General features: G+C 35.8%; 1 protein-coding gene across 1 annotated transcript in view; it reads left to right on the top strand.

Moving 5' to 3' along the window:
* Nucleotides 1-25,241, top strand: part of TMEM232 (transmembrane protein 232) — a 266,422-nt gene that overhangs the window by 12,078 nt on the left and 229,103 nt on the right. Inside the window, 2 exon segments of the mRNA XM_061188046.1 lie at nt 5,697-5,781; nt 22,499-22,610. Coding sequence (XP_061044029.1) covers nt 5,714-5,781; nt 22,499-22,610 — 180 coding nt within the window. The 5' untranslated portion in view covers nt 5,697-5,713.

The raw sequence follows: 25,241 nt of genomic DNA, 5'->3' as shown, positions 1-25,241 counted from the left end.
GTGTTCTGGTTATTCTTTTGGTGTTAATGTTAGATATTATGTCTCTTTTTTGGTTTATTAACATTTAGAGTAAATTTGATATATATCATATACTATATCTATATATAAATATGGTGGCCTTGTGATTTTTAGTTAAATGCTGAGAAAAATTGATTAAATCTATGTAATTGTGAACCAGTACTTTAAAATATTTTATTATAGGGAATTCCCTGGCGGTCCAGTGGTTAGGACTTGGTGCTTTCACTGCCAAGGGCCAGGGTTCAATCCCTGGTCGGGGAACTAAGATCCTGCAAGCCTCATGGTGTGACCAAAAAAAAAAAATATATATATATATGTGTGTGTGTGTATACATATATATATATATATATATATATATATACACACATACACACACACGTATTATATGATTATAAAAGCTTAAAATCATGCAGAAAAGAAATGTCGGGAGACTAGTAGATGAATCCCCATTTACTTTTAACCCAGATTTAAAAATTATCAATTCTATCCATACTTTGTATTAATTATGTAATAATTTTGTCTAAAGTGTTTATTACTTAACACATTTATATGATTAGTTAGAAGAGTATTACACGAACAAATAGTAATGAGTTGTACTCTCCACTTGGATAATATGGATAGAAGACACTTTTATATTCATATTTATGTTTATATCTATATTATAGATGAGGAAACTGAGGCATCTGGAAGTTAAGTAATTTGCACAGTAACAGACGTAATCTGTGCTGGAAACAGAATTTAAAGTAAGCTGTTGATTCCTGCACTTGCACACTTATCTATTACACCAGGCAGGAGTCTGATAAGGAGACTTCACAGAGGCAGGGAGACAAGCCAAGGGAGGAATGTCATAATAAATGAAAACGACATTTATTTCTAGAAGGAATGGTAGACAGAGTCAGTAACTATAGAAGGATCAATGAGATCAGTACTGAAAAACTCATAATTGAATTGTCCACCTGGAGATCGTTGTCAGCCTTGGAAAGATTATCTCAGCATTGGGATAACAGAAACTAGATTCCAGACGTGTTTTGTGCACTGGAATAAATATAAGGGTAAATATCATTTAATATAAAAATAACATCTGATGTAAGTAAAAGGTAAAACAAGCTGTTTATTTGCCCACTGCAGATAAATATGCAAGGTAAATATTCACAATCTATTTAAATTATTGAAAATGATCTCTGGAAGGTGGTAGAGAAAACATGAGTCACTGCAGACCATACTGTTTAGTGGAATGCTGTATATGCTAAGAAATTAGAGCAAGAGAAGAGGCGGGTCTTAGAATAGTTGATGTCAAAAATGATGATTTTTTAAATTAATTTATTTTTGGCTGTGTTGGGTCTTCATTGCTGTGCGCGGGCTTTCTCTAGTTGCGGTGCACGGGCTTCTTATTGCTGTGGCTTCTCTCGTTGCACAGCACAGGCTCTAGGCGCACAGGCTTCAGTAGTTGTGGCTTGTGGGCTCGAGAGCTCTAGAGCGCAGGCTCAGTAATTGTGGCACATGGGCTTAGTAGCTCCGCAGCACGTGGGATCTTCCCGGACCAGGGCTCGAACCCGTGTCCCCTGCATTGGCAGGCGGATTCTTAACCACTGTGGCACCAGGGAAGTCCCTGATTTTTTTTTTTTTAACCTTTCTTTTCAGAATTTGAGGAAGACTTTATTTAAAAAGATCAATTTTAAGATCTTTTGATCCAGTCTTTAAGATCAGTTTTATTCACATAAGATTTTGTTTCCATTTCAATCCACAGACTCGGTCAGTACCCTGCATTTTTGGGTACCATAGAGAATAAAAGGATATTTAAATTGTAAAGATCTATTTAACTTATAAAAAAGCTCATTTTTACATTTATATCACATTTTGCTGATTCAGGAAAGATGATTATTTCTTGACAGTGATCTAAATGTGAAATAATCCAATTTAACAAGTCCATTTTAATCTCTTTACATTTAATTGTGATTTCCCAGCAGTATAAATGAAATGAGTTTTTGTATTTGATAGTATAAAACTAAAAATAATTTGGCCTCGCTTTAATTTTCTATTCCTGTTTTAAGGTGATCTGGGTGTTACTGGCTCTGGTCCTTGGACTCTTAAATCAATAGAAATTGATGAGGCCAGATGAAGAATTCAGGCTGCACAAGGGAGTGAAAACAAAAACAGGCACCCTTGCTCACCCTCCCAGAGGAGGGCGGGCTGGTTCCTTAAGTGGGGTGAGGGTTAGGGGCGGATCAGTGGGTCAGGCTGGAGGGGTGGTTTAGGTCGTCTGCCCACCCCCTTGGTGGTGCTGTGTGCAGGATCATGCACGGGTACCCTGCTTTTCCTCTTGGCACCTCAGAGATGACAGTTGATTTGTGGCCTTTTTGTTCATAATTTGCCCCAACTGTGCATGCATGCAGTTATTTTTAGTCCCTTATAGTTTCTTTGTATTCTGTTGCTGGAGATGTTTGTCCAGGTGCAAGCACTGCAGTGAGGGGTACCAGGTCCCACACTGGCTCATAGGGTTACTAAAGCATGAGATAGGCAACTGTGTTTGTCTCTTTCTGTACAATTCGGAAGTCAACATCACTGCATATAACTGTCCTGGGGAGGCATAAAAATGGTACAGATGATCTCCCCTGTAGGTTTTAATAAATGGTTCAAAAAACCATTTTATCAAATAGTGTATTAGAAGCTGAATGTTTTCGCTTGACTAATGATTAATATGTGTGACTCTGGTTATATTAATACAGTGCAAAAAAGCCCTGCTGCACATACAATAATAGTAACAATAACAATTCCTCGTTGATGACTTAAGGTTTTGGAAGGTACTGAGAATTTGAAGAATATTCTTATGGAAAGACTAAAACTTCTGTGAAAGTTGATAACATTTTTATGTTCTGTTTTTTGAGGTTTTTTTTGGCGGGGGGAGAAGGGAAGTCATTTTAAATCTTATTTTCTTGTTTAGTTACCTGACTGAGCGTTTAATTGCAACATCTCTATGGGAGACATTTCTGAAGACTTTGATCTTTTCTTTTCGGAAATTTGAGATTATTTGGTTACTGTTTCTTTTACTCTTAGCCAAAAGCAATCATAACTAATAAAATACATTAGGGAGTCTTATTATCTCTCTCATATATCACAGTACTATTCAAATAGTGGTTCATAAACTAGTGTTCGTTAAGCACTTTTACTCCCAAGGTAGGTACTCCTAAGATACGCCAGAAATCGAAAGTAAGCATGTCTTTTACAGCAATTTGACATTTTCTACCCATCCAGTCTGGGGAAGTCTCATCAACAGGGTGTTGTGGAACTTGCATGTTGAACAGGTGGTGCGAATACCCACCACTTTTACCACAGATGTGAGGACTCTGGATAGTAGGTTCAGTGATCAAGGGAGAATTTCTAAAATAATTAGTCTCTAACTTTTGCAGTTTCAAAAAGTATGACTAATCATAGTCAGTCCTCTGAAATATATCAGGAGACAGCTAAAAGCTCTAGGTCAATATGCCTAACACAAGCACATAAAGACCCGTTTGCCTTCAATTCACTTTCTCATCAATTATTTTTCTCTGGGTGGCCTGTACTTTTTATTTTCTATTCATTTGGCATTAAATGTTTTAAATTTATCTAAGAGTATGTCTGACTGATGTTTGTATTTCTAAGCTCTATTTCTGACATATGTAATGTTTTATGAGTGCTGGGGTTCCTTTGGTCGTCTTTTGCAGACTTTGTCTACCTAGTCTACTTAAACATCTATCTTCATAATTTTATATGATTCATAATGAATGCTTATGTACTTATGTAATTTGTAACATTTATTACTAGATTTATCAAATTAACTGTTTCTACATCTTTGTTCTGTGCTTACATGTATTTTATCATGAATTCATTAATAATTGTTTGGAGTTATTTTCCTAAGTGCCTTTTAAGATGGAAATATTCAATGTGATGTTAACTGTTAAAAAAAGAAACTCCTGAATATATCAATCCTACTTGAAAATAACTTGTATTTTATATTAAAGTTAGGCCAACTCTGAATGACATTCCTGTAATAGCTCAGTGCAGCTGCTGACTTAAAAATACATTTGCTTAAAGTCTCAAAAAGAGAAAAATACATTTGCTCTATATTCTAATGGATATAGATTATAAGAAGCAGACCTTGCTGTAACCAACAGCAATAGATAATGATGTTTTATGTTTATAATCCATTTTTTAAATTAATTTTTATTTATTTATTTATGGCTGTGTTGGGTCTTTCGTTTCTGTGCGAGGGCTTTCTCCAGTTGCGGCAAGCGGGGGCCACTCTTCATCGCGGTGCGCGGGCCTCTCACTATCGGCGGCCTCTCTTGTTGCGGAGCACAGGCTCCAGACGCGCAGGCTCAGTAATTGTGGCTCACGGGCCCAGTTGCTCCGTGGCATGTGGGATCTTCCCAGACCAGGGCTCGAACCCGTGTGCCCTGCATTGGCAGGCGGATTCTCAACCACTGCGCCACCAGGGAAGCCCTATAATCCATTTTGCTGGATATTTTCCCATTGCCCCTGCAGATCTACCTTCCATCCTTCTCCACTTTGCCCTGAACCTTCTGGCTTCTAGTTTGGTTTAGCAAATGGGAAGCACAGGTAGATGACTGGAGTGGAGTGCAGGACAGCTCCTTCTTACCAGGCAGCCTCAGATCGGTTGCATCTCTCCACCAAAGGCCAAAGATGTTTATTAAGCCCCATTCTCCTACAGCTCTTCTTTCTGGGTCTCTGTTCCCCTTAGCCCGAGAGTAGTGACAGTTCACCTTCTTCTTGCCTACCCCTGAGGATGGCACCATCTTGGGTTTTTTTAAACTATGTATTTTTTCTTGAATAACTCTGCCCACATCTTTGGAAAGTCTCTTTATTCAGTTACCCCATTTGAGGGTGCTGTCTCCTGCCAGAACCTTGACTCATCAGTTTTAAAAATCAGCTGTCTTAAAAAATGAAATGCAAAATAATTCAACATAAGTCTGACTATCCAATTACTTCATTACGTGTTTGACTACTCTGCTAAACACAGATAGTATGTCCTAGTTTTGGTCATACACTCATAAATGTGCTCAGATATGCTTCAAGAGGGAAATAAATCTGGATGTGAGAGCAAGCAGAGGAAACGTAATCTAAATGGCAAAAAACAGACATGAAAAGAACTTTACAAGTAACTTTAAAAAAACCAGAAGGCATGGTAATCTAATGATTATCACAAGCACTTAGATAAAGCTTCCCATATGCCATGTTCTTTTCTAACCAGTCTACATACTTTGAGCTATTTATTTCTTCCCACAACTCTATAAGGAGGTACTATTCCCATTGTACAAGTGAGGAGACAGTCACAGTTAAGTAAATCAGTTAGTCTGGTTGTATTCTCTTAACTACTATGCTATGCTGTTCTTTCAGTGGTTTTGCTGATAAAACTGTTAAGTATCATAAAGACTGAATATTATATGAAAGGATAAGTTTATAATAGTAACATCATAGAAATAACATGGACTTTCAGTTCAAAGTTGGGTTTGACTCCTAGGTCTGACAGTTTAAATTCTTCCTTAATATAATTTTGCCTTTAAGCCTGATTTTTCTTGTTGCCACCCTTTTCCCCATAAATCATGAATTTGCATGACGTGCATTATTTGGTACTATGAGTGCATTTGTATTCTAATATAAAATTTAATATTTCTCTTAAGGTTTATGATCTGTGAACATGCCTGCTAACAAATCATCTGTGATTAATAAGTATGGAGTAGTATCTTCCTCTTATGAAAAATCAAAGTAAGTTTGAAAAAAAATTTCATATTGTTAAAGTAGTAGACCCATATATAGTAGAATTTAGAAGGTTACAGAAAATTGAACAGTAAAAAATACTCATAGTTCGATATCTAAGAATAAAAATGTTAAGGTTTACTATTTTATAAATAGATAGCTTTGTAATGATTTTTTGCAATGATTATTTGTAAAGATCATATATTTATAAAATTTTGAATTCTATACTTATTAAACGAAGCATTTTTTCTATAATCAGTGTTTTTTTAAAAAATTAATTAATTAATTTTTGGCTGCGTCGGGTCTTCGTTGCTGTGCGTGGGCTTTCCCTAGTTGCGGCGAGCGGGGGCTACTCTTCGTTGCGGTGCGCGAGTATCTCTTGCAGTGGCTTCTCTTGTTGTGGAGCATGGGCTCTAGGCACGCAGGCTTCAGTAGTTGTGGTGCGTGGGATTAGTTGTTCCAAGGCATGTGGGATCTTCCCAGATCAGGGCTCAAACCCATGTCCCCTGCATTGGCAGGTGGATTCTTAACCACTGTGCCACCAGGGAAGTCCCTATAATCGTAGTCTTTTAATTTGCCATAATAATCCATGAAATGCATAAGAGAAAGTATTCAATAACTACTGAATTGTGAAGCATCTTAGTTATTTCTAAGTGCTTGTCTATTTCAAATTAAGCCACAATAGAATATTTCTCTGCATTTCAAATTATTTCCTTGGGATAAAGTTTCTGAAATGAAGTTACTAGATCAGAGTTTGTTGATAATTTAAAAATTGTTTGTGATTTTAAGAAATTTTTACAAACTTAAAGAACATGATAGAATACATAATAAAACTTACGTGTTGACATATTGTTATGTTTGATTCAAATATTTTTCTTTAATAAAGAATAGATGAGCAGATAAACTTGAAGCTCTTTGACCACATGTCCTTCCAATTATAATAATTGTGGCATATATTATTTCCATTCATTTTTGTACTTTAACATACAAGAATGTAAAATTGCATTTTCCTGGGCTTCCCTGGTGGTGCAGTGATTAAGAATCCGCCTACAAATGCAGGTGACATGGGTTTGAGCCCTGGTCCGGGAAGATCCCACATGCTGCAGAGCAACTAAGCCCGTGCGCCACAACTACTGAGCCTGCGCTCTAGAGCTTGCGAGCCACAACTACTGAAGCCCGCGCACCTAGAGCCCGTGCTCCACAACAAGAGAAACCACCGCAATGAGAAGCCTGCGCACCGCAACGAAGAGTAGCCCCTGCTCGCCGCAACTAGAGAAAGCCTGCACGCAGCAACAAAGACCCAACGCAGCTAAAAAATAATAATAATAACTAAAAAAAAAATTGTATTTTCCAGTCCATTTCCTAAAGTACATAGCTAGGAATGGAATTGTTGGATATACCATTTAGTAAACAGAACTTATTTATTTTGTCTAATGATTAGTCATTTTTGTATTTTGGTTATAAAATCTCTCTACACAAGATCATATAGATATTGTTATACATTATTTTAAAAAAAATCTTACTGTTTTATCTTTAATACATATGGAAATGATTTTTGTTAGTGGTGTTAAGCGCAGGTCCAGTTTCCCTTTTTTTAATGTACATACCAGCTTGATCAACACCATGTACCAAAGAGAACATCCTTCTTCACTGTTTCTCTAGTACAACGATTATGTAAATCAAGTGTCCACATATAGTGGGTATATTTCTGGGCTCTCTTTTCTGTTTCACTGGCCTCTTTGTCCCTTTTTAATATTAATACCACACTGCTTTAATGACTGTCACTTAGTGACAACATTTAATAGTCAACATGATAGATTTTTCCAAATTTCTTCTTCTTCAGTGATATCCTGCATATTCTATTTAAAAATTCAAAAAAAATTTTATTGAGGTGTAGTTGATTACAATATTAGTTTCAGGTGTAGAACATAGTGATTCAAAATTTTTAGAGATTATACTGCTTTTAAAGTTATTATATTTATATTCCCTGTGCTGTACAATATATCCTGGTAGCTTATTTATTTTATACATAGTAGTTTGTGTGTCTTAATCCCCTACCTCTATCTTGCCCCTACCTCCTTTCTTCTCCCCACTAGTAATCTCTAGTTTGTTCTCTATATCTGTGAGTCTGTTTCTGTTTTGTTACATTTATATGTTTGTTTTATTTTTTATCCTCCAAATATAAGTGATAACATACAGTATTTGTCTTTCTCTGACTTATTTCACTAAGCATAATAACCTCCAGGTTCATCCATGTTGCAAACAGCAATGTTTCATTAATTTTTATGGCTGAGTAGTATTCCATTATATGTATATACCACATATTCTTTATCCATTCATCTATTGATGAACACTTAGGTTGCTTTCATTTCTTGGTTGTTGTAAATGCTGCCAGTGAACATTGAGGTGAATGTATCTTTTCAAATTAGTGTTTTCGGGGAATTCCCTGGTGGTCCAGTGGTTAGGACTCTGCGCTTTCACTGCCAAGGGTGCGCTTCCATCCCTGGTTGGGGAACTAAGATCCCACAAGCCACGTGGGGTGGCTAAAAAAAAAACAAAACAAAAGAAAAACCAAACAATGCCAGAACAAGTCAGTGTTTTCATTTTCTTTAGTTGTATACCCGGGAGTGGAATTGCTGGATCATGTGGTAGTTCTTCTTTTAGTTTTTTGAGGAACTTCCACATTGTTTTTCACAGCGGCTGCACCAATTTACATTCCTACCAACATTGTACAAGGGTTCCCTTTTCTCCACATCCTTGCCAACATTTGTTATTTGTGGTCTTTTTGATGATAGACATTCTGACAAGTGTGAGGTGATACCTCATTGTAGTTTTTTTTTTTTTTTATTTTGGCTGTGTTGGGTCTTCGTTTCTGTGCGAGGGCTTTCTCTAGTTGCAGCGAGCGGGGGCCACTCTTCATCGCGGTGCGCGGGCCTCTCACTATCATGGCCTCTCTTGTTGCAGAGCACAGGCTCCGGACGCGCAGGCTCAGTAGTTCTGGCTCACGGGCCCAGTTGCCCCGCGGCATGTGGGATCTTCCCAGACCAGGGCTCGAACCCGTGTCCCCTGCATTGGCAAGCAGATTCTCAACCACTGCGCCACCAGGGAAGCCCCTCATTGTAGTTTTGATCTGCATTTCTCTGATTAGGGATATTAAGCATCTTTTCATGTGCCTGTTGGCCATCTATCTGTATGTCTTTGGAAAAATGTCTATTCAGGTCTTCTGCACATTTTTTAATCAAGATGTTTGGTTTTTTTTGAAATTGAGTTATATGAGCTGTTTATGTATTTTGGATATTAACCCTTTATCAGTCATATCATTTGCAAATATTTTCTCCCATTCAGTAGGTTGTCGTTTCTTTTTGTTGATGGTTTCCTTTGTTGGGCAAAAGCTTTTAAGTTTAATTAGGTTCCATTTGTTTATTTTTGCTTTTGTTTCCTTTGCCTTAGGAGAAATATCCAAAAAAATATTGCAATAATTTATGTTAAAGAGTTTTCTGCCTATGTTTTCTTCTAGGAGTTTTACGGTTTCCACTCTTACATTTAGGTCTTTAATCCATTTTGAGTTAATTTTGTTTATGGTGTGAGAAAATGTTTAATTTCATTCTTTTACATGTGGCTGTCCAGTTTTCCCAGCACCACTTATTAAAGAGACTGTCTTTTCCCCATTGCATATTCTTGTCTCCTTTGTCATAGATTAGTTGGCCATAAGTGCATGGGATTATTTCTGGGTTCTCTATTCTTTTCCGTTGATCTATGTGTCTGTTTTTGTGCCAATACCATGCTATTTCGATTACTGTAGCTTTGTAGTTTTGTCTGTGAAGTCAGGCAGTGTGACACCTCCAGCTCTATTCTTCTTTCTCAAGATTGTTTTGGCTATTCAGGGTCTCTTGTGTTTCCATACAAATTTTAAAATTATTTGTTCTAATATTGTGAAAAGTGCCATTGGTATTTTGATATGGATTGCATTGAATCTGTAGATTGCGTTGGGTATTTTGGTCATTTTCACAATATTAATTCTTCTAATCCATAAACACAGTATATCTTTCTATCTGTGTCATCTTTAATTTCTTTCATCAGTGTCTTAGTTTTCCCAGTACAGTTCTTTTACCTTCTTAGTTAGATGTAAATTTTTATAGAGGTACTGTCTATCTTTTCTTAGATTTATTCCTATGTATTTGGTATTTGTGATCCTGCTGTAAGTTTTATGCACATATTTTAAAAAATATGTCTTCTGTAGCTGCTGCCAGAAGAAAGACAATTGATTTTTGTGTATTGATTTTACATATAGAAATACTGCTAAATTCTCTCATTAATTCTAAACATGTTTATCTCAGTCTCAGTTGAAAAAGAATACTCTAAACATTTCATGATTAAGCATGATCTTTTTTCAAACCTTATCTGACACTTAAATTGTATTTTGTGTTTTTTTTTTTTCAATCTCATTAGACTTCATTACTATTTTAAGCAGTTAATTTTCCTTTATATTTTATTTATTGTTCATCACTTTCCTTGCTTTTCATTCTTTGTTACTTCTTAGATCTGGTTTTTCTTTTGCCAGATGTACAACTTTTTTTTTGGCCATGCTGCGCAGCATGTGGGGATCCTAGTTCCCCAAGCAGGGATCGAACCTGTGCTCCATGCAGTGGAAGTGCGGAGTCTTAACCACTGGACTGCCAGGGAAGCCCCAGATGTACAACTTTTTAAACTTTCCTTAGTGAGATTTCGTTGTTGAGAAAAATCTCAGTTTTTGTTAGTCTGAATATACCTTTATTTTATTCTTATTTTTGGAAGATATTTAAAACTGAACATGGAGTAGTTGTCTTTGGTCTGTTATAACTTTTATTGTTTTTTCCCCCCAGAACATTGATGATATCGTTCCACTAACAGCTTCCATTAGTGCTGTTGGGAAGTTAGCTGAAATTTTGATGCTGTTTCTTTAAAGTTTAATCTGTTTTCCCCAACTTTGGGTGCTTTAAAAAATTTCTTATTCTCTTGTATTCTGCAATTTTACTATGATGTGTTAGAATGTAATTTAAAAAAAATTATCCTACTTGGATTTCTTGCGCCTTTTGTATCTGTGGACTGTGTCTCTCTTTTATCATTCCTGAAAAAATATCAGATATTGTTCCTTTAGATATTACCTTGACAACCCATTCTTTCTTTTCTCTTTTTCTGAGACTCTTGATTGAATGTATATTAGATCATCTCATTTTATATTTCATATCTTTTATTCTTTTGTCTCCATTTTCTATATTTTCATCTCTTTCTACTGTATTTTGAATAATTTATTCTGATATGTGCTCTGTTTGCCTATGACTAACTCTCTCTTGTTACCAATTTATACATTGAATTTTAAAAACTATATCTTACATTTCTAGCAATTCATTTATTTTTCTTCAAATCTTCTATGTAGACTTATAGTTTCTGGTTGCCTGTACATACTTTTGAGCATATTGTGGAAATAAGTATGATGGTTTTATAATTTGTGTTGATCCAGTGAATGGGGTATAAATCTATGTTGAGACTAATCTTCTCAGATATATATATATATATGTGTATTTTTTTTTCTTTCTCTTTCCTTCTCTGTTGAGCAGCAAGGCGGCCTTTTCTACAGCTCCCTGAGGTTGGGAGAAGGGATAACGATTAGTTCTGATTGCTCTTACCTCGGATATTTAGTCAATGTGGAGGGAGTCTCCTATAACTTTTCCCCACCTTGAAAATCCTGGATTTTTTTTTTCTTACTGTGCAGTCATTTAGAAAACACACTTTGTTTTGTATCAGTGGCCTCTTGTATCAAGGTAAACCAGATTCTGCCCCTGGCATCAGCTGTTTGAGATGAAGCGGAGATCTTGATATCTTGCACGAAAAGACATTACGTTTGGTTTTTTTATGTGTTGGCTGAGTTGTCATAGACCTCGTACTGTATTTGCTTCACTTATTCTTCTTAGAAACAAGAGCTTTGCAGGCTTAGTGTGGGTTCTGTTGGAGATGCATGTAGGGCTCCATGTAAATCCTTCAAGTGAGGTTCTGAAGTCCACCCATTTCTGGACCAAAGGTTATTTTATATCTTTCTCACAGAAGCTGCTCTTGAGGGTTTTTTGTTTTTTGTTTTTGTTTTTTTTAATATCTGGAGACTGTAGTCTTCAAAGCTTCCTGAAATGTCAAAGCCTGAAATTTTTCCTTTTTATTAATGTTTTTGACTTTTATATTTAGTAAAATGTGCTCTACAAATGTGCTCTAAATATTTAAAATATTATATATTTATAGTATATATGTATATAATAGTATTGATTTTGATATGCATACATTTATAATACCATATAGCTCTATAGTGTGGGCTCTAAATTTGTGCTGTCAGAAGCAGGAAGAAACTTTTCTACACTCATATTTATATTCTGGTCGTTTGTTTATTTGATCTGTGATCTGTAGTCTTTGTTTTTCATTTATCTGAATTACTATAATCTTTTAAGTGAAATTCTAATGGTTGAGACCTTGTAATTAAGTCTGTTAATTTTAACCTAGGACATCTGTACTTGTAGCATTTGGGTTGGCTACAAATGATTTAGCCAAAAATCTGGTAATTTAGGAGCTGGGAGGCCATAAAGAGCATGAACACATTCAGTATATATTGCAGTGTAATTTCCTTTCGGATGAATTGCCCCAAATGCGATATCAGCAGCTACTTATGAGATTATCTGTATAAAGTATGTAGGATCTTGCAAGATCTTAGAAACCACAGTCCTCTTATACTTGGGCGTACACCACTGTCTTGGCTCAAATCTCTAGATGGCAGGATATGAGAAGAGGATTAAGATTTTAATACTAGATTTGCGGTATACAAATTCAATTCAGTGAAGCTGAAAAGAAAGGAAAATGAGGCAAAAAGACTCGATGTATTATCACCCTGATCACTAAATCACAACTTGCCTTAAAGAGACAACAGAGCCTCGTCTATACTTGACATTTGGAATTTATCAAGACAGATTTCAAGAAAAAAAATCTCAAAATGGACCATAAAATGGAGACTCAAGGGGGTTATTGATCTCCTCTGCTCCCTCCTGTCCAGCATTTTCCGTGGTCAAGATTCACCCCAGAGGTGCTAACTCATCCATACTTCCAAGTTGTGTCACCCAGCCCTTGCTACTCCAAATGTGGAAGGGGAGGGGCAGCTCAGTGTTTGGGGGCATGAAGGTTATGCAGGCATCAAGTCAGTCTGAGACTCTGCACAATGTCCATGTCCAGTACAGCCACTAATCATGAAGACCTTCATTTGGGGGGAATGTTTTCAGACATCAGATTCTTCTTACCCCTAATCTCAACCCAGTGTCAGTTATTCATAGCTTAATCTAGAGGAAAAAGTAGAGTCATTGCCCAAGTGTCCTATAATAGTTATTCAGTCTTTAGTCTTCCATTGTCCTGGGAAACATGTTTTCCTACAATTATCCTTTTATGTTTTAAAAACTCTTTAGATCTGGGATGTTTTCAAGTCTGTTTCTCACCGTGCTGCACCCCCAACACATTCACCAAAGCACTAAACTTTTCATTAGCCATGGAAGGAAGCACATCATATCCCAAATGTTGTCTATGACCCCCTTTATCCTCATAGAAAGCTGATGTTGTCAGGATCACAAAAAAGTGATGCGCTAATGAAATGAGTCTTTCCTCCATGGTCTGACATTTGCTTCAAAAAGGATATCATTGAAAGTTAGTCCCATAGAGCACCAATGATGATGATCTGAGGAACTACCAGTCAGTACTTAATGAGTGGCAATTTGTGCCAGTATTTCAGTCTACTTATGATAAACTATGATCACCAATGCAAAGACTGCTAATTGTCCCTCCTCCCATACCAATTTTCTCCTTCTTTTGTATTAATAGAAGTTGTATTTGGACACATGAGCAACCATTAAAGAATACAGTTCTCAGCTTCCGTTGCTTCTAGATGTGGTCATGGGTATAATCCTGGCCAATGATGTATTAGCAGAAGTGATACGTACCACTGGCATTTTGTGCCCTTGTAAAAGGAGTAGTATGTTTTCCTGTTCCTCTCCGTGTCTCTTCCTTTTAGTTGGAATGAGGATGTGATTGCAGCAGCTGGAGCAGACATCTTAGGCCATGAAATGAAAGTTGTATGTTGAGAATAGCAGAGTAACCAGGTATAAAAAGTCAGATACCAATATCCTGGAGCTGCCATATCAAGCCTGGATTGCTTATCTTGGTCTGCCGCATGAAAGAGAAATGAAAGTCTATCTTGATTAATTTATCATAATCTTGCCCTTTTAATAGCAGTTAAACTGGTTTCCTCACCCTTGAAATAAATGCTTCTGGGTGTTTTTTGAGGTGAATTTTCTAGAACGAAGCCTCCAAGCAGTGCTCCATAGCTTTGGTTATCACATCAGCTTTATTCTATTGCCAGATGACTCATTTACTATGCAACTGAATAAGAATTAATTTGTTTTTAAGCCTTGATCCAGTTGGATGAGTAGGGAAGGGTTGGCTATAATGGCCTACATCCTAGGGGATTGTTCCAAAACATAGTGACAGGATGATCATTCCCTTGCTCATGTACAGTACTGAAATTATTGTTGTTCTTAATATTCCTCCACTGACCCCGCTGTGTTCACCCAGACTTGCTGACCCCACTCCCTAACATCTCTATCTCCACCTGAGCCAGCTGATTCTTAGGGTTCTCTGGCAGACACCCAAGTTACAGAAGGAGAACAAGTGTTGCCAGGTCCTACTCCATTTCCTTCTTGGAGATACTGCTACCCTTACAATTTCGGTGAGATCTTCCCCAAGAAGGAGTGTCCTTGATTTCATTAAACCATTCTTTGTGGCATTAGAGGAAGAGGAACCCATTTTCAAAAGGAAATTCACCTGCATGGTTTAAGAGGAATCTATCAGAGTCATTGATTTTTACTTTTCTTTGGCTAATAGGAGAAGAGACAAAGTTTGAAATTCTTCTCTAAGCAAAAGAATGCAGGCAGAGGTTATCTATCTTTAGTAGTTAAATATGTCAACTTGGGTACTGTTACCCATGCCAGCCAACCAGTCCTTTCTGGTATTAATAATTACATTTAAAAAGAGATGACATTAAACTTTAGAAGTCTAGATGTTTCTTACAGACAACCTTGAAAGGACCATTGAATGTTAAATGCAGAATAGAATGGTTACAAATAGAAGAGCATTCATTTAGAAAAGGGACTAGGTTTTTATTCCTGTAAATATTTTTTAGCCTTCAGTTTCTTCCAATTGGTTTTCTGTTCAAAATTCAGTCTGTATTAACAGCCCCCTTGCCCCTTATCTGTTTAGAGTTCTCTTTATTCGTAACTACCAAGAAGGAGGGTTTGCGTTTTCAGGGCTTAAGACAGTATTCCATTTGCTAAGACTGAATCAAAATTTAAGATCTAAAGAAAAACAAGGACCTAATAAAAGAATATGTCAAACCATAGATATGATGTTTTCAGAAATGAATCTGAATGGCAATTTCTGGCCTCATACCATAAAGCCTGTTGGATATCCACAATGTGAAAATGCTGTAATCAATTACACAGGTATCAGGAACGACGAAATATATTTTCAGTGTCTGACTTCAAAAGCCCATACCCAAGATCAGTGCATCACGGATGATAAATTTAAGGGAGGCATTTATAGAGTAAATTTATATGTATGGCCATTATCACCAACTCGTTTTTTTTTTGGCCGCACTGAGCGGCATGCGTGATCTTAGTTCCCCCACCAGGGATTGAACCCATGTCCCCTGCAGTGGAAGTGCAGAGCCCTAACCACTGGACTGCAAGGAAATTCCCCCCAACTCTTTATTTACGCCTTTCAGATTAATAAATCTGTTCCTGAATTCCTTACACATTCAGTTGTATCATATACATACCTGAAAGGGCTAGACCATTCTTTAATTGCGCTGGTACTTCTGGTTTTTAGGAAGTACCAGCCAAGTTAGTTGTTTTTCAAAATTTCTATCTGTTTCAGTTCCATTTTTTCACCTTCCCATAATACCAAACTTACCAAAGGTATAGCCAGATTAATTTTTTAATTCATCTATTTATTAACACTATCAAATCTGGATTCTGTTTTTATTTATCTAGTAAAACTACTCTCTTAATGATCTCTACTGACTTCCTAAACATTAACTCTAATGATATTTTCATTGTCCTTAGTCTTTATCTCTGCAAGATGTACATTTTTGATCATGGTCTGCATCTTCAATCTATTCTTGCTTGGTATCTCAGTCTAGGATTGTTTGTTTGCATGGAACAGGCACACATTCAGTTTAACTGAAGCAAAAGAAAAATGTAATGGAAGGATGTAGGGCTGTCTTGTGGAACCTGAGAGTGGAAAGTATAGCCAGGTCTCATTTATTCACTCAGTGTCTCTAAGAGACAATGGAGATAAAATGATCAACAGGTATAGTCTGTATCTATACTAGACTACAAACTCTGGCTGTACATCGGTAAATTATCCAACAAACATGGATCAGGGCTACGATGGTGAACATATCACTATAAAACTACATACCCATAAAGAAGAGGCATATAACATTAACTAGTAGTATGTGACGGTTGTATTGCATAATACATGCTGAAAGACCATCATCTGTAAATCACGCTTATAAATTAATACGTAAAATATTCTCCATTTTTCCGACAGCCAGCAAATAGAGCAACCCCTACCTATGCAGTACCCTTATTATCTAGTTAAATGGTTCCAAAATATATGGAATAAACAGTGAGCACGTTCTATATTCATTAAGTGGGATCAGACACAATGTTGTTGAGAAAAAATTGCAAAGGAAAAGCAAACAAGATATAATGCAGACAAAGGCATATCATGAAAAACATGACAGAATACTAACATATCTTTTTCTAAAGCTCTGTGCTTTGGGGTATTTTGTTGTCTTGAACAACATTTCAACAAAAGCCATCTCTTGACTCTACATAAACTATCAGCTCTGACATCAACTAATTAGAAGTATTAGCTAATTATTTAAAATCTCTGAAGAGAGGATTGGATTGGCCTAGAGTGAGCCCGACGTCTATTATGACCCTATCAGCTATGGCCAGGGTAGGGGAGGATGGAACCAAATGGTGCTAATGTAGAAGTTAGACCCACTGGCCCAGCAGGGACTATGAGTGATGAACAATTCTCAGAGAAAGAGTTTACATCCCAAATTGTACAAATATTTGAATTCCATTGTAGTATTTCCCTGAATCGCCTATCATATTTACCATTCTTTTCCTCTTGCCTCCTACCTGTAGGATTTGTCCAAAGATCTCCCTTGATTCTTTTTTCTCAGTACTCTTCCTCTTGAAATTTCATAGCTTTGAGTATGTAGGTGAATCTTAAGTCTTTATTTCCAGATCTTATCCCCTTCTTAATGTCTGCCTCACAAGTTCACTTGGATTATAGATCTCTCCACTTGGTTGTCTCACAGGTAAATCACAGTCAGTACATCCAGAATGGCACAGATCATCTGCCCAGATTTTTCCATCTAATTGTCTTGATGCCAGCTCTCTACTACTAATCATGTTGGCTCAAAACCATAAGATTATCTCTATGTCCACCCTCACAATTTCTTTTCTCACATCCTGGTAGTCATCGAGCCCTATTGATTTAGCTTCCAACTAATCTCTCACATTCATTTACTTTTCGTCATTATTATTGCCCAAACTGTAGTTCAGACCTTTATTACTTCTTACCTAAATTGTTCAAATAATTGTCCAACTGTTTACCAGTAGTCACTCCTCACTCCAAACCATTCAACATCAGACTTTAAGTTTAGTCATCCTGAAGCACAGCTGTAATCTCATCACTCTTCTGCTGAATAATTCTCTTATTTATCAAATAAAACTCAAAAGTCTATGTGTAATGTAGAATTGGTGCCCACTGCAACTAAGAGAATCTAAAATAACAATGATACTTTAAAATGGTTTATTTCTCTGAATATAGTCAGTCCAGAGCTGGTATGGTGATCCAGGATTTAGATTCCTTTTAACTAGCTGGTCTGCTCCACATGACTTACTCTTAAGGGCATTTCATGTTATATCATGGCTGCTGAAACTCCAGACATCACAGTTGTGCTTCATGCAGCAGAATAGAGGAAGGACAGAAGAAGGGTTTATACACTTTTTCAGGAGATTTCCAGAACTATCTGAATTTTACTTATGTTTTATTGGCTGAAACCTTAGACATATGTGCATACCTAACTGCAAGAAAGAATCTTTTAGTAAGAAAGGGAGGAGAATAGATATTGATGTAGGTAGCTATAAGTCTACCACAGACTACCATTCAGTGCCATTTGTATGTGTCTCAACCTAACATTTGCATCTTCATTTCCTATCTTGATTTTAAGCATTCTGTCTCTCTGTGCTACATTAAGACTGTTCTTTTTTTTTTTCTTTGTTTCTACTTGTGTTAGGGTAAATTTGAAGCGACTATAAAAAGAGGTCTCTAATTTCTGAGGCTTAAGTAAGATAGAAGTGTATTTATCTGACATATGAATCCAGTGCGTCTAGGCTGACAGGATAGCTCTGCTCTTGGGGTCAGTGAGAAACTCACAACCCTCATTATCTCATAGTTGTACTGATCTGCCTAATCAAAGCCAATTCAGCACCATTTTTGTGTTCCAGTCAACTGGAAGGAAAAAAAGGTTTTATTCTAGGGAAAGTGGCCTGTCTTTAAGTTAAAGGTGACCTGAAATTTGCATATATTGTATCTCCTCACAACCTGCCAGAAAGACTGGGAAATATAGGCACTAGCTGCTTGATCATGTGACCAGGAAGAAACAGAGAAAAGATTTTGAAAGGATAACTGCCATTCTGTCACATTCTAGTTCCTGTCTTCATATCAAGATACAGCTCAAGTGCCACTTCTGCAAAGAAGCTTTTTTTGAATCTTTAACGAAATTGTTGGAATCATGACCTTCTGAACTCCCCACAGAATTTTATTTCCTTTTTTTTTTCTTCAGTGTGTCTCCTTTATATTACATCATTTGTGATTTGTCTCACTTCCCTCCTAGAATGTGAATTTACCGAGGCCAGGCCTGATTCCTCTCTTAGCCCTCATTATATCTAGCGAAGTATCTTGTATGTGGGAGGCTTTCATTAAATGTTTATTGAACAAATGAATTATCAGCTAAAAAAAGTTCTGAATTCACAGATAACATAGAGTCATTTGGATTGATATCCGTGCAGTCAGAAGACTTTAGTATATTTCCCTTATATGAAATTGGCATGATGACCTTAATTCATTACCTTTCCACAGGACTGCACTTATACACTTACAGTAGATTACATTTATCTTTGTGAAATTCTGTGATAGTTTGAAGAAATTAGAATGTGTGAAGTTAAGATATATTTTCCTTTCAAATGCCTATATTTACTTTTTCAAGTTTCCTTTTGCTTCTTATCATGGGTTGTGTTTATCATTAAATAAGCATTAATTTGTATAACCCCTATTTGTGATGGGCAAGAAATAGTTTAAAAAGCTGTATTTATTTCCTGTTAAGTATTTATTGACATGAGCTGAAGGAGTCCAATTAAGGTACTCAATCTCTGTACAGGAAGCTGGAAAGCATTAGCTTTCCATATTTTTAATGATTCACTACAGGCCTCAACCATACTGAAAGATAATTGACAAAACTAAAATTATTTATAAAATATATTCTAAGCATAGAAATTGTATTAGATATTATTTTTACCCTGAGGCTTTACTCTGCTTTAAAAATAAAATGATACAAATGCATTTTTCTCAGAGCCTATATAAAAGCTGAGATAAAATAACTAATTTTAGAAAATACATTTTTAGTGTGTATTTGAAACCCTTGGATATAGTGTGTGTATTTGTGTGTGTGTGGGGGGGGGGGCTGTGTCTTTGTGTGTTTGGAGGGGTTTCTGTGGTCGGTGGTAGGGAAATCTGCTTCAACGAGATGGTTTTAATTTGAGTTTCCCTATTTATGATGTTAATCAGTGTTTCACATAGTTATTGGCCACACGGATTTCTTCTTTTGTCAATTACCTGTTTAAGCCTCTTCTCTATGTTTCTATTGTTCGGGAGTTCTTCATATATTCTGGTTATATTATGGGTATGAGCCCTTTGTCAGTTACATGTGTTGAAAATATGTTCTTCCATTTGAAGTTTTGCCTTTTAATTCTCTTAGGATGTCTTTATATAGATATATTTACAAGCAGAGGTGGTAATCAAAATATTTAACTATTGATATAGTGTGGAGATTGATAAATCAGAATAGTGTGCACCTACTAAATATCAGGCCTATGTACAAGGATTTTAAAAAATTACAGCATCAGTTAGCATGGCCAAAATTATACTGGAAGTGATGGGAAGTGTCAGTCAATAAAGACATTGTTGCGTTTGTTGGGTACATCCGTACTACTGCATGTTAGGATCAGTTGAACTTTAATGTCTGATAAATTTAACGAAGAAAGCATGCTATGGTTTTGCATACATGGTTCTATTTACTAAAAACAGTACACATAGGTTGGTTTATATTTGTGAGCATTGAGAAAGATATGAAGGATACACACTGACCCATTAATCTTGGCTATTTCTAATGGGTAGAATTGGAGACGGTAGTGTTGGGACACATCCCTGAATGTTTGGTTTGTTATAAACAGCACTGTTATGTTAATACTTTTAAAGAATCTAATTTCTAATGAAAATTAGAAAATTTAAATGGATAAAGGGGCTATCTTATTTCCATAATACTCTGTACAAATGGGAAGATTGAAGCTATTTTGGACTCTTCGTGAAGAGTAGGTCCATGTCGATCAAAGATGTGTCATCCCAGATGACTGTTGAGAAAGAGTTTTCAGCCAACCTTTACCATATACATCTAACTGCGTGTCTCCAAGAGCAAGATAACAGGTAGTCAAGAATGAAGATATTCATTTCAAATGCCCAATTCTAGCAGACTTTGTGAGTTCTAACACCTCAACTCTTCTGCTATTTTACTATACGCTGCTTGAGGGCAAGGTTGTTTGTTGGTTTCACCATTGTATCCCAGTTCCAAGGTTAGTAGTGCCTGATACATAGGGATAGTCAATAAATGCTTACTGATTGAATGACTGAATAAATGCCTACTTTAGGGTGGCAGTTAAAGAGCTGGTCATTTCATTAATTGTTCTTCACTGGGATATCTATTTGGCTCTAGTTTACAGAGCATCATGGTTTTATCTCTGCTTATCCTGTGATCATGTGGCACTGTGATTACTTTTACATACATCTGTCTTCCCAATTGGACTATGAGTCACTCAGAGGCAAAATTTGAGTTTTATTCATGTTTTTTTCCTATATCCCACAGAGCAACTAATTCAGTAAATTATAAATACAGTAAGTTGTTGAAAGATGTTTTATTTTCTCAGATCACTCCTTTTAATCATATGACTCCAACAATTATTTTATCACACAAACAACTCATTGACTCTACTACCCATTTTCTATTCCTCTGTTATCACTTTTGATTCCATGACATTTTAAATGCTGTGGTACATCATTATAATCACTTTACTCATTCTCTTGCATACAGCCTCAACTTTTCTCACTTCTCTTTGAAATACTTGTCTATCCTCTCTACACTTTGCCCATGGGATCCTTTCCATTCACAAGACTTTAAATGCCGTATGTGTGCTAATGACTCAAAAATTGATATATTTAGCCTGAACCTTTCCCCCAAATTCAGACTCATATCTAACTACTTACTCTGCGTCTCCATTTGGATGGCCATGGTCATCTCAAACATAACATGTCCAATACTGAACTTATTCTCTACCCTCACCTCAAATCTGCTCCTCTAGTACCCTTTCCCATCTCGGTAAACAGCAATTCTATCCTTTCCGTTACTCAGTTCAATCATGACTCCTTTTTTTTTTTTTTTTTTCGTCTCATGACTATTTCTAATTCATTGGGCAGTCTGGCTGGAGCTAATGTCAAAATATATCCATTATCCAAACTCTTCGCTTTAATTACTTTGCTATAATTCTGATCCAAGCCAAATTACCTCTCAGCTAAGTTTATGTGTGCTCTCTCCCTTGCTACCTCCCCACACTCCAGCTCTCAACACAGCATCGGAATGATCCTGTTAAAATATAAGTTGAATTATGCCACTCCTCTTATCAAAACCCTGCAGTAGCTTCCCATCTCATCCAAAGTTAGTATGGCTCTTTGTCACCTCTCTGACCTTACTACATACATCTTTTCTGTCCTGCCTACTATACTTCAGCCACAGTTCGACTGATTCCACTTGCACGGAGGGAATAATGTTTTAGCTTAAATTGAACCAACACTGAAATATGTGAGGAGATAAATCAGTCTTCAACGTAATGAAGCTATGCTGGATTTTTTTCAAAGGCTACAAAGTTCTTCAATCATGAGATTGAAGTTCTTCAAATCAAGAGAATTATGTTTCTCAATCCAAGAGTATGATAAGATCAATCTAGGAGACCTGTGTGTGTGTGTGTGTGTGTGTGTGTATATATATATATATATATATACACACACACACACACACACACACACACACATACATATATATACATAAATATTTTACTGATTTTTGTGTGTGTGAAACTTTCTCATTAAGGTAAAGTGCTTTTTCAGAAAATAGATACACTTAGCCACTGGATATTTGATTAACTAAAATTTGGAAGTGATAGCTATAATTATTGATTTTTTTTTTTCATTTTTGGTTTAGGCCACCATTTTCAATCACAAAAGAATTCATCTTGAGACTCAACCAAACAAAAAATCCAAAAGAGGAGGAAGAACTGTTGGACATAGCTAGAAAAAACCTTATCAAATGTAAGGTAATGGCACACTATTGATTACTTAGTATGTGAACTTTCTCTTCCAGTTGGTGGATGATTACATGTTCTAAAATATTGAAAGAAAAAAATAAGAATATACCTTTCTTTAATTATAAGTAGGCATAGTTAAAAATACTAATGCAAATTAAAGTTAAAACTTATGACCAAATTATTCAATGTCAAATGGCTTTTTGGATGAAGATTCTTTGTAAATTATTGGAGAATATAGTTGTTTGCACTAATCCAAGAGCCCACAGCAAAATATCAATGGCTGGTAAATAAATTTTTGTTTATGAAAATTACACTTTTTACCAAAAACTGTTAACTGATATATGATGTTTCCTAAAGAGGAAAGAAAGGTCTCCTAAACATTCACTATACATGCACAGAGTACTCTGTTCTTTCTCTGTAACAAACTATTCACCTAACTTGTAGAAAATACGTTCTTTAAGAATATGTCATTAATTCACAAATTTTCAAACACATATAAAAACAGAACAGAAAGTAAAATAAGTCCTTGTTTTACCTTTTCTTCATTAGATCCAGTTTAAGTTTTGGCAGAGAAATAATATACATATGATTTTGCTTTAATACTAGATAATTGGTGAAATAAAAGCTGCACAAAACTGAAGCATAAATTAAGCCAACTTTTTTTTGTGGCTGTTATTTCCCAGCATTTTGGCTCATGATTGACCATATATTTAAAAATTTTTTTAAAATCCATGAAAAATGTTGATTAGAAAAGAGAGTATACTTTATTAGCTTTGCATGCAGATAGTTGCCAGCAGGTACATTCATCAGTGAGTTTCTCTTCAGTTGGCCAACTGGGGCAGCCCCAGGAATGGTCACATTAAGATAAGGGGGGGCAATCTTCATATCTCTTTTATGTTCACTAACTTCAGTCCATCCACAATGAAATAGCTGGAGTTCTCCAGAAAATTGGCATCAAGCCATTTTTTTCAATATACTTACTCTTTTAAAATCAGAGATGCATTCTCTTGGTGAGGAAATGAGACAGAAGTAATCCCTAGAAAGAAAGAGTGAAAATTATTTTCAGCAGACAATGATATTATTCAGAATATTAACATTCTCTACATTTTAACACTAATACAGTTCATGTAAAATGTCAAAAAATAAATATAATAAAAGCAAAAATATACAGCTTTAAGAGCATCAGACTCATAGAATGACTTTCAGAATAAAGGGCTAATATAAATAAATAAGTTAATAAATAAAAATGAAAATAAATGATAAAATAGTAATAAATAAAATACAAATGATAGAATTAATAATAAAATATAAATAATATATCAATCATATATATATATATATATAAATAAATATATAGATAGATCAATAAAACAAAGAGCTGGGCTTTTGAAAGGGTAAACAAAATCAACAAACCTTTAGCCAGACTCACCAAGAAGAAAAGAGAGAGGACCCAAATAAACAAATTGAGAAATGAAAGAGGAGAAATAACAACTGATACCACGGAAATACAAAAAATTCACAAGAAAATACTATGAACAGTTATATGCCAACAAAATGGACTACCTAGAAGAAATGGACAAGTTTCTAGAAACATACAGCCTACCAAAACTGAGTCAAGAAGAAACATAATTTGAAGAGACTGATCACTAGATCTGAAATAAAATATGTAATAAAAAACTCCCTGCAAACAAAAGTCCAGGACTGGAAGGCTTCACTGGGGAATTCTGCCAAACCTACAAAGAAGAACTTATACCTATCCTTCTCAAACTCTTCCAAAAAACTGAAGAGGAAGGAACATTCCCAAAGTCATTCTCTGAAGCCACCATCCCCTGATGCCAAAACCAGACAAAGACACTACCAAAAAAAAAAGAAAATCACAGGCCAATATCTTTGAATATAGATGCAAAAATCCTCAGCAAAATATTAGCAAACTGAATCCAACAACACATAAAAGGATTGTACACTATGATCAAGTTGGATTCATCCCATGGTCACAAGGATGGTTCAACATATGCAAATCAATCAATGTTTTAAACCACATCAACAAAAGAAAAGATAAAACAACAACATGATCATTGCAGAAAAGCATTTGATAAAATTCAACATCCATTCATGATAAAAACTCTCACCAAAGTGGGTATAGAGGGAGCATATCTCAACATAATAAAAAGCCACTTATGACAAACCCACAGTCAACATAATACTCATTGGTGAAAAGCTGAAAGCCTTCTTGCTAAATTCTGGAACAAGACAAGGATGCCCACTCTTACCAATTCTATTTAACATAGTGTTGGAAGTCCTAGGCACAGCAATCAGACAAGAAAAGAAGGTATCCAAATTGGAAAAGAAGAGATAAAATTGTCATTTTATGCAGATGATATGATACTCTATATAGAAAACCCTAAAGACTCCACACAAAAACTATTAGAACTGATAAATGAATTCAGCAAGGTAGCAGGATACAAGATTAACATACAGAAATATGCTCCATTTCTTTACAGTAACAAGGAAATATCAGAAAGAGAAAGTAAAAAAAAATCCCATTTAACATCATGTCAAAAAAAATACCTAGGAATAAACCTGACCTAGGAGGTGAAAGACTTACATGCTGAGAACTATAAAACATTGATAAAGGAAATT

Source organism: Eubalaena glacialis, chromosome 4 (genome assembly GCF_028564815.1).
Source record: "Eubalaena glacialis isolate mEubGla1 chromosome 4, mEubGla1.1.hap2.+ XY, whole genome shotgun sequence".
NCBI lineage: Eukaryota > Metazoa > Chordata > Mammalia > Artiodactyla > Balaenidae > Eubalaena > Eubalaena glacialis.
Note: the sequence above shows the minus strand (reverse complement) of the source record. Positions and strands in the feature narration are given on the sequence as shown.